Raw genomic sequence first — 14,423 nt, 5'->3', positions numbered from 1 at the left:
CAAGTCAAAAGTCAAGTCATACCGGTAAAAAAATGATAACATCTGAAATCAAATTTAGTCCGATCTCGGCAGAAAACAATCGTTTAGTAAATCTTTCCACTCACCATTGTACACTTTTAAAAATAATGTAAAAACAATAACATATTAGATTCATAGAAAAGACTTTAAAATTTTCCAAAAAAAGAAAGAAAACAACAATGTCAAGCCTTAGGACAATATAATAAGGCTTTTCCTGTGGGTTTTTCTTGATGGTATTAGTTACAACATGGTTACCCTACAAATGAGAAATCAGTCATGGTATGAATCCTGTTACTTTCCATGCCAGAGCTATGTACAGATGTCAAGATACAATGAGGCACCCAAACATGGTCACCATTGGTTAACCGTAAACTCACTACCCTTTGGGTTTCCAGTTTTCAAATAACATGTTCACATAGTGTTGATCTCGGGGGTCACGCAGCTTAAGGATCCCCTGCTATGTTACAAGTTAAAATCTAAAGTCAACCCTGTCCCCACCTACATTTCTATACACAAACCTTTTAAAATTTTAATTCGTCTTCTGTTAACATACGCCCTCAAAATTCTCCCCAACAGAATTATCTCTTTCCGACTGGCTTCTCTTCTTTTACGTGGCTCTGCTGATGAGCCTTCAGGTTACTCTCTCTACCAAAGCTCTTCCCGCATGTGGGGCAAGTGTGCCGGCCGGCACTATGCACCCTCGCCATGTGGGCCTCCAGCTGCTCGGGTCGGTTAAAACTCTCCTCACATTCTCCACAGGCGTGAGGCTTGCGCTGCGTGTGCTTCTCTTTCTTATGTGCTCGAAGCTGCGTCAGGCTGGGGAAAGTGAGGTCGCATTCAGTGCAAGGGATCTGCAGAGTTGGCTGAGGAACGGGTTTCTTGTCGTCATTTTCTGCCTTCTCATCTTCAGCCTTGGGCTCCTGGGTAGATTTGGCTGGGCGTCCTCGTCTTGCTGCAGTCTTCACTTCAGCCGTGGCTGGTTTTGCAGAAGTGTCTTCTGAATGGTTGGTTTCCTCAGGCCCTTCTGCCTCTTCCTCCTTCTTCTTTTGCTTCGCTTTCTTTTCACCAGGCTCGGTTTTGGGTGGCCTCCCTCGGCGTTTGACGGCGGCACTACCGTTGCAGTGCCGGTCACCTGCGTGGTTCTCCTGATGCTGCAAGAGCTCTGCCTCTTCTTCAAATCCCCTACCACATTTGCCACATCGGTAGGTCTTAGTAGAATCCTCTGCCTCTTCGCCGTCCATGGGCACAGGGTGCTGGGTCAAACGATGGTTACGCAAAAGTCCAGAGCTTCGAAACATCTCGTTGCATTCTTTGCAAACAAACTGACGTTCTGGACAGACTTGCCGCCGATGCGTTGTTAACTTGTGGAAAGAAAGCGGTGCATGTTGAAATATTAAACACAGGCTTACATTTACAATCATGGCATGTATAGATTGGCCAAGTACAGTTATTCTCTCAAACACTACCATAACAATGCCAATGGCATAACATTTTTAGCAACTGAATATTGCTTATTTTTGGGAAATACTACTTTTCTAATTAGGCATTTTCTGTTTAAATTAATTTAAAACGCCTCTCACCTCTGAGAATGTGCGGAAGCATTCTTGACAATGCGCACATTTGAAGGGCTTGTCCTCCTTGTTGTGGGTCGACTGATGTTGTGTCAGTTCCTCAGAGGAGGGGAAGGTTCGATCGCACACGTAGCACGTGAACAGAGTATCGCACTGTTGACGCAAAGACAACAGGTTAGTGAAAATACATTAAAAGCAAACCAAACTAACCAACAAATCAAATACAAATTATTTCATGTTTGAATTAATGACTTGTTTCTTGCAAAATCCCTGTTCTGTACTGTAAAGTATTTTTTACTTTTTTTTTTTTTTTTTTTTAAATAAATATATTCAATTAAAAAATATGAAGGGCTAAGGGGATAGAAATATAGTTTGAAAAACCATAAACAACCCGATAAACAACTTATACAAAAATGTGTTTGTGTGCGATATATATTGTATATATTTATTGCTGCATTGCATTAGTTATAAGAGCTATATGGTGGCATAATTCATGCTATACCAGTTCTAACAATAAGTTTTTGCATCTATCATGTTAAAAATAAAGCTCCTTCCTCTGAGAGAGAGAGAGAGAGAGAGAGAAAAAACAAAACATCTCTTCCACCTGGTGGCAATTTCACAGCTTTCAGTTTGCCAAGTGTGTCAAATAAAGCTGACACCACAACAGCTGATGTAAAAACAATATAATTTACCATAATGTTAACAAATGTACTAAAACCAAATGAATAATTTTAACAGAAAATCAGGTATTGGGTATACGAGTTAAACAATTTCTAATTTTGTAGCAAAAAAAGTTAGCAGAACATAAAGCTCAACTAAATGTATCGGTAGCATTAGAAGAATGCTTTAAAAACAGACACAAATTAACATCCTCACTCAATTATTAGAACTGATACTAGTAAACTAAACCATTCTGGAGTCTGATGCAGAAGTTGAACAGTTGATTGAGTAGATTGATGATAATAGCAAACTAAACTGAGAAAGCACTTTGGAGACTCACACAGAAGTTGAATATTTGAGTATATTAATTTTGTTTTAAAGCAATTACATTTAGTAATTTCAGAGGTTTTAATCCAAAGCTACTTAGAAATGAGGAATCCAAAAAGCAGAAGCAAAAATTGTAAGTAGACAATAATATGTGAAACAGGAATAGTACTACACTTAATAATATCTAGTAGTAATAATATTATTATTCTCAAGAAATCTGATCATAATTAGAGATGTGTGTTATGGTACTATCAAAGTAATGCTTCAGCTCACCTGTTGAAGCTGCTGTTTATACTCTTCCCGATGACTCTTCTTCATATGCCTTTCCTTGGCTTTCGAGTTGCAGAAAGTAATAAAACACTGGAAACACTGCAGGCTTTCATGCTGGTCTGAATACAGAGAGAGGGCAACAAATTTAAAAAAGTTTAAAACACACATACTTTATTAAAATATTTAATATTTAAGTATTAAAAGTAATATTCTTTTCCATCCCAGCTTGTTCAAAAAGAAAATAATGCATGGACATCTGAAAACAACACTAGAGCAACAGGTGCCCATTAGAAACATACATTTAAACCTGGAGGTCTATCCATATTCATTCCAGCGCTAAATGAGTTATTTCCTTCATACTCACATGACTGAATGACAGGAGGTGGTGCATGTTGCTGAATTGAGGTGGTGTAGGTATCATCCTCTGTCTTCTCAGAAGGCAGTTCAGCAGGGGCAGCAGCCTCTCCTCCTCCGCCCAATACTATCTCCTCTATGTTCAGTATGTTTGAGTCCATTATGAGGGATTAAGAATTCAATCGCCTGCTGTAAATGAAAATATAGTCAGTTAATCCATGTATACAAATAAAGAGTATAGACGTGTTGAGTGGGCACGTATCACAAAACCCGTCACACATTTAAAAAGCGCCTCTCAAATAATGAACGCAACTGAAGCGTTTGTACGAGTTTTCAGGCAGAAGTTTTGACACCGCTGAATAAGAAAAGTCACCTGAGCCATTAAAACACACAACGAGCTTACGTGCTTCAAGTAACATTCATTTACCTAACGTTACCTTTGTTTCACACATTGAAAACTTAACATCGCCGTCGACTTAAATATTTGTTCGTAATATAAAAATATGGTTTCATTTTAGAAAACTGAGTTAGGAGACCAAACGTTTCCAATCGCGCGTTTTAGAGCCGCCTACCGTTTGTTCGCTTTAACTAAGCTATGCTAAGCTAAGCTACATGCTACCGGCTAACGAGGCCTACAGGGGCCTTAAGCTTGTGCAAACCAAACAAATTCTATAGAGCGAACTAGCTAATGCCTTAATATATTTAAATTAGTCCCACTACCTTGCATCAAAATCGTAGTGGGAAAAAATAAATAAACTGGGAACCGTATGTTAATTTTTGTTAAACTGCTATAACGTTAGCCAGCTGCTGGGATCGAGGTTAAACTTGGTGCAGACTAACGACCAAGTTCGCTGCTCAAAAGCTCTCCAAACAAAGACCAAAAGAGGGAAATATTTCTATTTTTAAGTACGTTCAACTTCGTTCCTAAAAAATAATTTCCAGAAATCTTACCTGAAAGAGAATAACCTTTTTTGTCCGGAGGGAAAAGGCATAAGCCAGAAATTCATATGAAAATAAAGGGGGCGCAAACGTGTAGTCAGTGACCCGCTGTTAAGACTGAAAAAACCTGCATCACGTGCCAAAGCGTCTGCTGTACTTTCCATTGTGCTCGTAGGAAAGCAGAACAGGTATCTACATGGCCTGTTTGTCATGTAAATTCCTTCTAAAATGATTTAACATTGTTAATTATGTAGACCACGTATAAAATAACTGCGTACGCGCAGTATACTATAATTGTACAAGTTAGGTATAAATGCATAAAAGTGTTTATCACAAGACTGAGCTCATACTACAAAACGGAAAGGCTTTTATTTCATACAAATAGACTGAAGATGCCCTTAAAATACACAAAAAGCAGGAATCAATATAGTCAGGAATTATTAAAAGAAAACATCACTTTCTAAAATTGCCTTTTTCCTTTTAGGAAACAGAAAGCAAACAATGCATGGGACATGTTCTAGGTTTAAAATGCAATATGTTTGTGTACAATTTCAGCAGCAACATAAAACAAAATATAACAAATCACACTATAACATTCATTATATATGCACATCGGCTTAATTGTGTCAACTATTGCACAACTACAAAACCTGGACAATAATAAATATGGATGGCTCAGGATTTGCTTTGAGTCATGAGGAGCAATTACCTACTGTTTAACCATCTTATATTATTAAAAGAACAAAAGTTTAAGGTAAAATGTGCACAGTCTGTAAGCTTCATGAAGACCCCTGACTGTGAAACTTTAGGAAGCAGTTGTGGTTTCGAGAAATGCACAGGAACACACAGCATTTGAGACACCGCACACGTGATGTTCTCTCACAGCCTCCGTAACGACACCTCCTGGCTTCCTCGCCCTCTGCTAGCTGCTCGGGCCAGTGCCCAAAGCCATCAAACCGAGTATGCTCCTCAGGCAAAGGGGTCTCAAGAACCTGAGAAGATCTTGAGTTTGTATCTGGACCGTGTAGTTTTGGAGCAGGAGGGCAGGGAGGTGATGAGTCCTGTGCTTCAACACCACTGGAGAGAATCAATGCTTTGGCCACCTCCAAACGAAATGACATAAGTGATAATAGATCTGTAATATGACTGTAATCTTGCTTATACTGTATCCATGCATTTACCAAAACCAGATCGATCAAGTCCCAGAGAACTGACTGCGGCCAAGCGCTGACTGCCGAGTTTGTGCAGGGAGTGCGGTAAAGACTTCTCAAGTCACGGTTGAGATTTGCCACTTTAATCGCTCTCTCGAAGCCGCTGACAAGAGATGTTGAGCGTGGTTTTTCCTTTAACACTGCCGAAAGGATAAAGCCATGATGACACCTGAAAAGCTTGAGTTTTCCATCCGAGCTCACAAACTCATCACCTATTTGCCCTCTTGCTCCACCGACCTTGCCAGCGCTTTGCACACCTGCATCTAAAAGATGCTCTAGCATAGAAGGTGTAGAAAGCTCTGGTTTGCAAAGAAACACCATACCTTCATTTCTCTCCTTACTTCTAGACACCATTTTCTCAACTACATCTTCTCTATTGGTGTCATCTACACTCAAGTTGAAGTCCACAACCAACCCTCCACCATTTATGACAACTGTGTGAAGTAAAGAATGGGTTGGGTGTCTTTGAAAAGGAAGGGGGTACTGGTCTACCCCATAGTTTCCATGTCGCTTCAGTCCCCGACAACCATCTTGAACTCTTCTAATCAATGACATTACCTTCCACAAAGGATCTGTCTTTAAGTTTTTGGAGTTATGTCCAGCTTCATTAGTATCTCCTGGCTGTTTTATGTTCCTTTCTTCAGAGTGCTGACCAGAAGCTCCACCAGAACTGGCCAGCTGCACTTTACGAGTGAGCTCACAGAACCTTGAAGCCGACATGGCATCAGAGATCAGAGGTACTCGTGTGCAGTCTTCCCAGTAGAGCTTTGTGCTTGGAAACTTTGTGGTAAAAAACAGACAGAGAGATGGAGAGAGTTTTTTTTAAAAAGTGCAACAATAAGATGGGGCCAATATCATTTTAAAATAGACTAAAATCAATAAATTCTGTATTTTAAACAATGATTACTGTAAATGACTAATGACTGTACAGAAGTGGTGTAGAGGCAGGGTGCTCAACAAATGTACATAATAGTGATAAAAACATTGAAAACAATATAAAGTCAAACAAATTCATGTTATTTATTAAACTGGTTTGGAATTGTTTCTCATCTGATGATTTAAAATAATTTTTCCATGACTAAAATATTAAGGTCCATCTTTTAGGAATGACCCATTTTTTAAAATGTTGTCATGTAACTAACCTTTAGAGTTCCCATAGCAATGTGGATTCCCACATACTGTGCAACCTCTTTTACTGTAACAAGGTTTGTCAGTTTTGATGTTTCCCTTGTGCAAACAGCAATTTCATTCCATGTCTCCAAACTAAAGTACTGATTAAAGTAGTCAATGGGCTTCCAGTTGAGCTGTCTGTCTGGTTCTGTGTGCCTTGTTAGAAAGGCAGCCTCATTTCTAAAAAACAGAGAAAAGAGAAAAAACAGCAGTTAAAAACTGCTGAGTCACAGTAATTTGGCACTTCTATTATTTTATGTTATGCCAATAATACTCACATTCTCCCACTTGGATCACATCTCTCTCTGACATTTTGATGTACTGTACTCTGTATTCCATGGTAACAGGACATCACAATGGTTTCAGCTTCTGGTTCAGAGTGGACATTATCAGCCTCATCCGTGTCTGAATTCTCAGAGAGGAATTCTAAAAAGCCTTGAGTTCTCTGCTGTTCAGAATTTCCATCACCTACAAAAACAATAAAACACATTCTCAAACTAAGCACACAAGTCAGACAGGACACATTAAAGCATTCAGCTTCCAATAATTTTATTTACCCTCTTCAGATGTTGTGTATAGATGCTGAACATCCATTTGTACTGAACCCACCCTGACTTCATCACATTCTTCAATTCCAGATGAAACTACAGATGTTAGAGTTGGAAAGATGAATAAAGGGACAGATTAAAGATGACATACAAAAAACCCCACATAAATGTATTCAACAATTAACAATGCAATGACTTCTCTTACCTGAAAGCTCCCCAGAATTCAAGCACATCCGATTCGCTTGAGGAGGCTCCACTAAATGCTCCCTCTCTTCCTCCTTAACAGGATAAAATATACATTGCTTGCTATAGGACTGCAAGGGTACTACATGAGAGTCGGAAGATGTGGCATCTCTGCTCTTATCTGAAAGAGAAAGAGAAAAATTTATTCTTTACACAATTTTAGGTTTTGCCAGATATTGCAGATAATCTTTGTCAGGATACTGTATTAGAACAGAAAGTTATATTTATTCAGTTAAAGAATTTAGTTAAAACTGACCTTGACACGCAATACGATGATGGACAGGCTGAAGTGCCTGAAACATCTCATTTGTAGTCAAGTGGTCTTCAGCTTTGACAAAAAACATTTGCCCTCCACGTATCAAACCACTCTCAGAAGAAATCAGACTGTGGGAAGCCAGATTTGAAGAACGTTCTTCTATTTTCACTTCAGCTGATGTGTTTGCCTGGAATGAGAACTTTATGTAATTCTGATACATAATACACATACTGTACATGACACAATCAGTACTCAATATTCTCTAAAAGGATTTAAAAGTCAATGTTAAAGGACAATATCTGAAAAGTCTAAAAAGGATGCAAAGTCACTTACCCTCGTCCGTCTCTGAGTGTTTTCCATATTTCTCTCACGAGCGGTCAAGTATTTTTCCAGTATGATTCCGGGAGAGCTCCCATCTCGAACCAGCTCTCTAGATTCTTCAAATGAACTGTCTTCAGAGTTTACAATATCCATTACACTTGTGGTAACAGAGTCCAACTCAAAAACAACCTGTTCCTCAGGAGCCTCCTCAGAAGACAAAGGTTGACAAGTTTCAGAGACATTAACTTCATTCATGTCCTTTTCTTGGTTCTTTCCCTCCGGAGTATCAAGTACACACAAATGATAGAGAACTTGACATTCTTGTGGATCCTTATTTCCATCCATGTCCTTTTTACTTCTGTTTTCTGGGCTAGTTCTTCTTCCAAGTGGTTTCTTGCCCTGGCTTTTTCCAACTCCTTTCTTACCTTTTGTCTCGGAATTTTCTCCCATTACTCTTTTATGATCATCAACTCTACGAACAAGTACCTCCTCTTCTTCTTGCTTTATCTCAGTCTCAGTAAGAACATTATGAGTCAATGCTACACCAGCATCTTTTGCAGATTCTTGAGGCTCAGAACATAAATTGCTCATTTCACTTTCATGATCTTGAGAGACACCTAAAATGTTACCTATTCGAATGTTAGGGTTGTCATCTCCATTCTTTTCTCCAACCATGACTACATTCACCTCTAAAGGCAGTTCTTCTTTAATTTCTTCCTCTGCTGCATCTTTAAGTTCAGCGCAAGTAGTTTCTGTGTTGGACCCGACCTCATGGCACTGTTCTTTTTCTGAGACACTCTCACTAGTATTTTCTGTGAGCTCCTGGGGCATGATACTTTTGCTTAAGGCTGTGGTGGAGGCCTGTGAAGGTTTCTTGCAAACTTGTAAATGATTGTGCTCAGGAGGCTGCTCAAGTCCAGAAACAATTTCTTCAACATCTTTTTCTCCTTCTTGTTCCTTTCCTTCAACAACACCAGAAGCAAGTGTCAAAGAAGGAGACGGACTTAACGCTGGGAATGATAGTCTTTCTCCCACAATCTCCCCCACTTCAGTCTCCATGTCCCAATCTGTTGCAAGATGAATTTCAAAGACATTAGGTGAAATGCATTTTTCATTAGGACCAGGTCTTATGACTCGCTTTTTAGTAACATCAATTGTCTCATCTGGAAAGGCTGCTTTTCCAGCTGAGTGCCAGGATGCCATATGTTCCTGTAAAGCAGACACTTCTGAGAATGTCTTTCCACAGTCCTGGCACCCAAGAGTAAGCTGAGAATATGGAGGGCTTAATGCAATTTCCTGGTCTATCTTTGTAGGAGCTTTGCGTTTCCGTACAATTTTGGATTTTGTAGTCACAGAACCAGGGCTGTTCTCAACAGAAGGCATTTCAAATGAAAGGGGCTCTACTTGACAATTTAAGAAATTATTTCCTACTGGTTTTGTTTTCTTTTGGTGTGCTGCATTCAAAGATTTGCTCTGTGCATTTTTTGTTTTTTTCAGCACCTTGTTTTCACACTTGCTTGGGGGTGACTTCTCGAGTTCAGTAGCATCCAACTTGTGTACCTTCAGCTGAGGCTGCTTGTGACCTTTTAATAATAGCAATGCTTGTTTCTCTACGTGAGCCAGATCTGGAACATTAGGTCTAGATTTTGCCCGTGTTATTTTATGCTTTGGTAATTTGTGTATGTTTTTCTTTAAACCATCATTTTGAGTTTTCCTAACCTTAGGCTTCTTGGGATATTCATCTTCAGATGTTTTTCCTTGCTTCTTTCTGTTTTGTACAGGTACTACTGTGTCAATTTGATGTGCTTTATGGATAGAGTTTGACTTCTTTTCCAGGTTGTTTTGAGTCTTAATTTTTCTCTTCTGGGATTTCACTTGTTGCGTTGCTTTTGTTTCCACCAAGACCGTGTCTAAGGAATTAGTCATTTGACCCATTGTCTTCACTGCTGCTTCTAAAGGACTTTCAACCCCCTTTCCTTTTTTATCTTTTTGCAATTTTTGGTTAAAATCCAATTTATTGTCATGCTGAGTCAAAATAGGAACTTGGTCTTGATCGCTAATTTGCTCTTTCTGGTTTTGTTTGGTTTTTGATGTTTTTATTACCTTTGTTGTAGAGGTTTTCTTCTTCTCAGCTGGTCCAAATCTGACAACAAGCTTTTTGTTCTTCGCCTTTTCTCTTTTTTTAGTAATTACTTTTGATGTACTTTTTGAAGAATTAACTTTCTTGGTTTTCGCTACCTTACCACCACATTCTTCACTTGTCTTTTTAGTCTCTATTTTCTCAACCAATTGTTTCTTAGATCTTTTTTTCTTGGTTGGAAGTTTCTTCTGAACAAAAGGGCAATCCTGTAAAATTGCTGTAGTCTGGTCTGGTGTTAGCACAGAGTTTTGCTGAAGGTCAATTACAGTGTCATTCTGCACAGTGCTGAGAGGATCAGGCTGAGATTGTGGTTCCACTAGTATGGATGGTTCCTTCTCTGACTCGACTTGAGCTTGGATCTCCTGAAGTTCTTGAGGTTCACTTAATTTGTCTATATCACATTGGTCTCTTACCACCAATGACTCCACTTTCAATTCTGCTGAATATAGCATTTTTGTAGAACAGGGCGTCTCTACATTGGTAACCATTTCCTCTAATGCTACTGTGTCAACTGGCACGTTGTCCTCCTCTACATGGTTAGAATTTGCAATTTCAAGTTGAGGAATTAAAGGTGGTTTTTTATTAGTTTCCAAAGGTGCAATGCCTTGTGTGACTGGAATAAGTTCCCCGGCTATTTGTGCAATCTCGTTAACAGAATCATTCTGTGCTGCTTCAAGCTGTAAAGATGTTTGATCCAGCAAAACTGAAGTTTCAGTCTGTATTGGTATAAGTTCAAGATGAATTTCATCCATTTGCATTTGGACCTCTGTTTGTGTCAGTTCAACAGCTGTTACTTGGCTCTCTGAGTTTTCTGTTGAAATAATTTTTTCTTCTTGTGACAGAACACTTTCCTTTTGTCGTAAATGTCCAGTTTCTGCTGACAATTGAAGTATAATTTGCTCTGTTTTTGAGTCAGATTTCTCACTCTGTGTTGGCTCAACGGTTGACTCAGTAAAATTAACATGTAATGGTTGCATTATTGGCTGTGAATGGGGTGACCCAAAGCTTTGTGGCTGCAGAGGTAATATTACCAACTGATTCACTTTCTGTACATTTCCAAGTTTTTCAATTAGTCTTTTAATTTGCTCCGGATCCAGGTTTTCAATTTGCTGAGATGCTGGTCTGACAGTTTCCATAATAAGAGTCTGTGGTTGTCCATTTGCAGTCTGTGTCAGCGCAAGACCAGGTGGCTTTAGTTGTGGCACCAACACAGTGCTACATTGCGACTCTTGAGAGTGTTTATTTTTGATGTGAAGAAGTTGTGCTTTAGAAGTCTTGAAGACTGCAGCACACTGCGAGCATGGGAATTTCCGCTCATTTTTTCCTGCAGAATAAGTAAAAAATATATGTAATGGTCAGCATAGCATAATATTTACACTGAAAGCCCAGTATGATGTAAGAATACAGAATTTATTGGTTACTTATTGGTTATCACCTTTGATTAATTCTCTGTTTTTGTCACATATATAGTGTTTTTTGTAGTTTTAAAGTATTTACCTTTATCTCTTTTTTTCTTTGTGGTGGTTGAAGCATTTGTCTGGCCATCTTGGTTATCTTCTTTCTGATGTTTTTCTAAGTGGTGCTGAAGAGACTTGGATGCAGAAAACTTTTTACCACATTGTTTGTGCATGCAGACAAAAGGCTTTTCTGCTGTATGTACCCGTTGGTGGTATCTGAGCAAAGTAAAAGTTTTGAAAGGCTTGCCACACTCTGAGCAGGTATATCCATGTTTACTGAAGTGGATTTTTTTTTTGTGACTTGTTAGCTCGCAGGATTGGTAGAAAGCCTCATTGCAGAACGGGCACTTGAACCGCTCATTACCTGTGTGTGTGCGCTGATGGGACATGAGTTCTGTGGAGGAGCTGAAATGCTGATCACAAACATAGCAAGTAAAGAGTGCATCTCCCAGAATGCATTGCTGATACTCTGCAGGGTGGCTCATTTTAAGGTGCCGTTCTTTGCTTTTGGAGTCACTGAAGATGATGTGACATTCTAGGCACTGTAGTGACAGCTGAGACGCTAGAAGTTGGTATTAAAAACAAAACAATGCATATTAGAAAAGTGAGTCACAGAATTTGTTATGATATTAAAAGATAATGACAATAAAAAACTAATCTATTCAAAAAAATTAAATGAAGCGTTCAAAAATTAGCATCAATATTATGATATTATTAAAAATAATATCAAGTTCAAATTCATGCCACCTTTAACATTTGTAAATTCAGTTAAGGTAAAAAAAAAATGTACACCCCCTTTTACAAATTTACACCCCCTTTTATTCAGGGAAGAGACTCACAAACAACCATCATTCAGATAACAACACAGTATTAAGAATCAAGGGGATGTCAACTTTTAAACAGTGTCATTTTTTATAAATTCTACTATTATCTTAATCGGGTCAGGTCATATTGGTAAAATAACATTTTTCAGATTCAAATTACACACAGAGTGAAATTACTTACAGGTGAGAGGTATTACTTTGGCCATGTCGATTTTCAAAGGGTTAAATTTGTCCTTCTTTGGAGGGATGTTCTTTCTGTCTGCGTTATATACTGTATTTCCAGTTGATGATTTAATATTAGCACAGCGTTTTGGCATTTCCTTACAGCTTACTGGCTCTACAGGCACAGAACTTGCAGTCATCAAGTCTAATGAGCTTGTTTCATTGGATGCATGCTCACATTCCACTTCTATCACAGTATCCAAATTTGACTCAGCCAGGCTTGACTGATTTTCACAATGAAAGCCTTCAACATTGTCAGTTTCATCTGTTCCCGCTTTAGCAGCTTCAGGTAGTGTGCTGTCCTCTTCTGTTACTACAGGAAGTGCACAATGCTCCACTGTTTCCTCTACAGGGGTTATAGGCTCTATTATTGGTGGTGCTGGGACATATAGGTCCAGCTTCAACTCAAGGCCACTGTTTCTTTCTGTACCCCCTGTAGCCTCTATTCCATGTACAATACTATCTAATGGTGCTTCCAAAGGAGACAGGTGATCTGAAAGTGAAAGGTGCTCGTTGTGCAGATTTGTTTCAGGAGCAGATTGTTCACAGAGTAGGTCGTTAGCCAGCTCCATGGTGCTCAACTTCTGATGTGAAACTCAATGTTAAATTAAATTCAGGTCTTTAAGATTCTCCTAAAATACAAAGCATTCAAGTTAATTAACATAAACAAGAGCAACACACTAAAAACATATATGAACATCCAATGTCACAATGCACCATGCAGTTTTAAAGTAACCAGAAGTGGCTAAATTTACAGTTGTAAAAATCTCTTTCAGACATTTTAGCTACATTTCATGTTATCTACATTTATTGTCATCCATAATAAGCATGGTGGAGGAAGTAAACCTATAAAGCCTGGTCATATCTAGGTTTTTTAAGGATCATGTAGGCATAATTGTATTCCAATATTGTGTTTGTATTTTTATATTATATTTATTGTATTAAACGCATGTTGATTCATTGATAATAAATGAGGGTAACTAATTAAAACTGGATTGTCATTATAAAGGATATCACTGCATCTCTAAACAAAAACAAATAAGTGTTATGAACAAACTGGTTAAAAGAATGATTCAAAGACTCGATCAGTATAACCTACAGAAGAGTCAGTGGACAATGCCCACCACTAACGCACAGGCTGTCAGCTTGTCTGGAGCACATACATGGAGTGACACAAACAATGAAAAGTGCTGTTGGATTACACCAGCACTATCAGCATTATAATAAATGAAGCTGCAACTATCTTATAATTACATTTGTTAGATAAAAATAAACAGTAAATGGAACCTATGCAATACAACGTTTATGTAATATAGTAAGTCATCTTAGCGAGGAGTAAAATATAAAGAAAGCTGTTCAAGTGGTTATTGATATGATAAATCTGCTGAATCTGAAGGTACATCTTCACTAGGTTGTGAGACACAGCCCACTTCACATGTTCAATAACATAATTTGTGCACCGAAGGAAAGACAAATCAAATAAACACGACTAGAAGAATACGGCTGTAAACTCTCGCCCGTGCAGGGGTTAGATCCTTACATGTTTCGCTAACAAGAGGATTTGCTGTTCTGACCCATTGTGTGCAAAACTGCCTTTTATATGGCGCGTGTCTTTGCGCGGTTGTATGCATAGCCATAAAGGTGTGACTCCACAGCAATGCTTTAAGTAATATAAGCACCAAACTCACCGATTTTCTTTTTCACCCCCAAGTCATCTTTTCTTCTCTGCATTTTCTTGATAGACCATTGATTTTGCCATTCTCTGATTGGCTTTATGCGAGATCGCCATATCACAACACTGAGATGCAGGTTGCGTGACGTCACGAACAAAGTAAAGATGTGGGAGTTGTAGTTCACAGAAATGGTTGTAGTCCTTGTAGATCGCATCGTGT

The 14,423-nt window shown here is 38.7% G+C and overlaps 2 protein-coding genes across 3 annotated transcripts; both read right to left on the bottom strand.

The window, feature by feature from the left end:
- Positions 1 to 53: 53 nt before the first annotated feature.
- Positions 54 to 4,308, bottom strand: LOC122359971 (zinc finger protein 85-like). Of its 2 annotated transcripts, none has more exons than XM_043260235.1 (5): positions 4,152 to 4,308; positions 3,211 to 3,389; positions 2,850 to 2,965; positions 1,599 to 1,742; positions 54 to 1,379 (listed from the first exon to the last, which is right to left on the bottom strand). In XM_043260235.1, exons 2-5 carry the CDS (start codon positions 3,359 to 3,361, stop codon positions 597 to 599), a joined length of 1,194 nt encoding a protein of 397 aa, XP_043116170.1. In that variant the 5' UTR covers positions 3,362 to 3,389; positions 4,152 to 4,308; the 3' UTR covers positions 54 to 596. The 2 variants fall into 2 exon arrangements, with proteins under 2 accessions (XP_043116170.1, XP_043116172.1); XM_043260237.1 differs by having other exon boundaries at positions 3,211 to 3,386; positions 4,152 to 4,293.
- A 178-nt stretch (positions 4,309 to 4,486) lies between these two features.
- Positions 4,487 to 14,356, bottom strand: LOC122359969. The gene is made up of 10 exons (XM_043260231.1): positions 14,220 to 14,356; positions 12,491 to 13,163; positions 11,526 to 12,047; positions 7,901 to 11,352; positions 7,568 to 7,754; positions 7,274 to 7,432; positions 7,078 to 7,164; positions 6,799 to 6,988; positions 6,493 to 6,700; positions 4,487 to 6,130 (listed from the first exon to the last, which is right to left on the bottom strand). The coding sequence occupies exons 2-10, from the start codon at positions 13,101 to 13,103 to the stop codon at positions 4,919 to 4,921; spliced, it is 6,630 nt and encodes a 2,209-aa protein (XP_043116166.1). The 5' UTR covers positions 13,104 to 13,163; positions 14,220 to 14,356; the 3' UTR covers positions 4,487 to 4,918.
- Between the last annotated feature and the right edge of the window lie 67 nt (positions 14,357 to 14,423).

This window comes from Puntigrus tetrazona, chromosome 16 (assembly GCF_018831695.1).
Source record: "Puntigrus tetrazona isolate hp1 chromosome 16, ASM1883169v1, whole genome shotgun sequence".
NCBI classification, from domain to species: Eukaryota; Metazoa; Chordata; class Actinopteri; order Cypriniformes; family Cyprinidae; genus Puntigrus; species Puntigrus tetrazona.
This window is presented reverse-complemented; position numbering and strand designations above follow the sequence as displayed.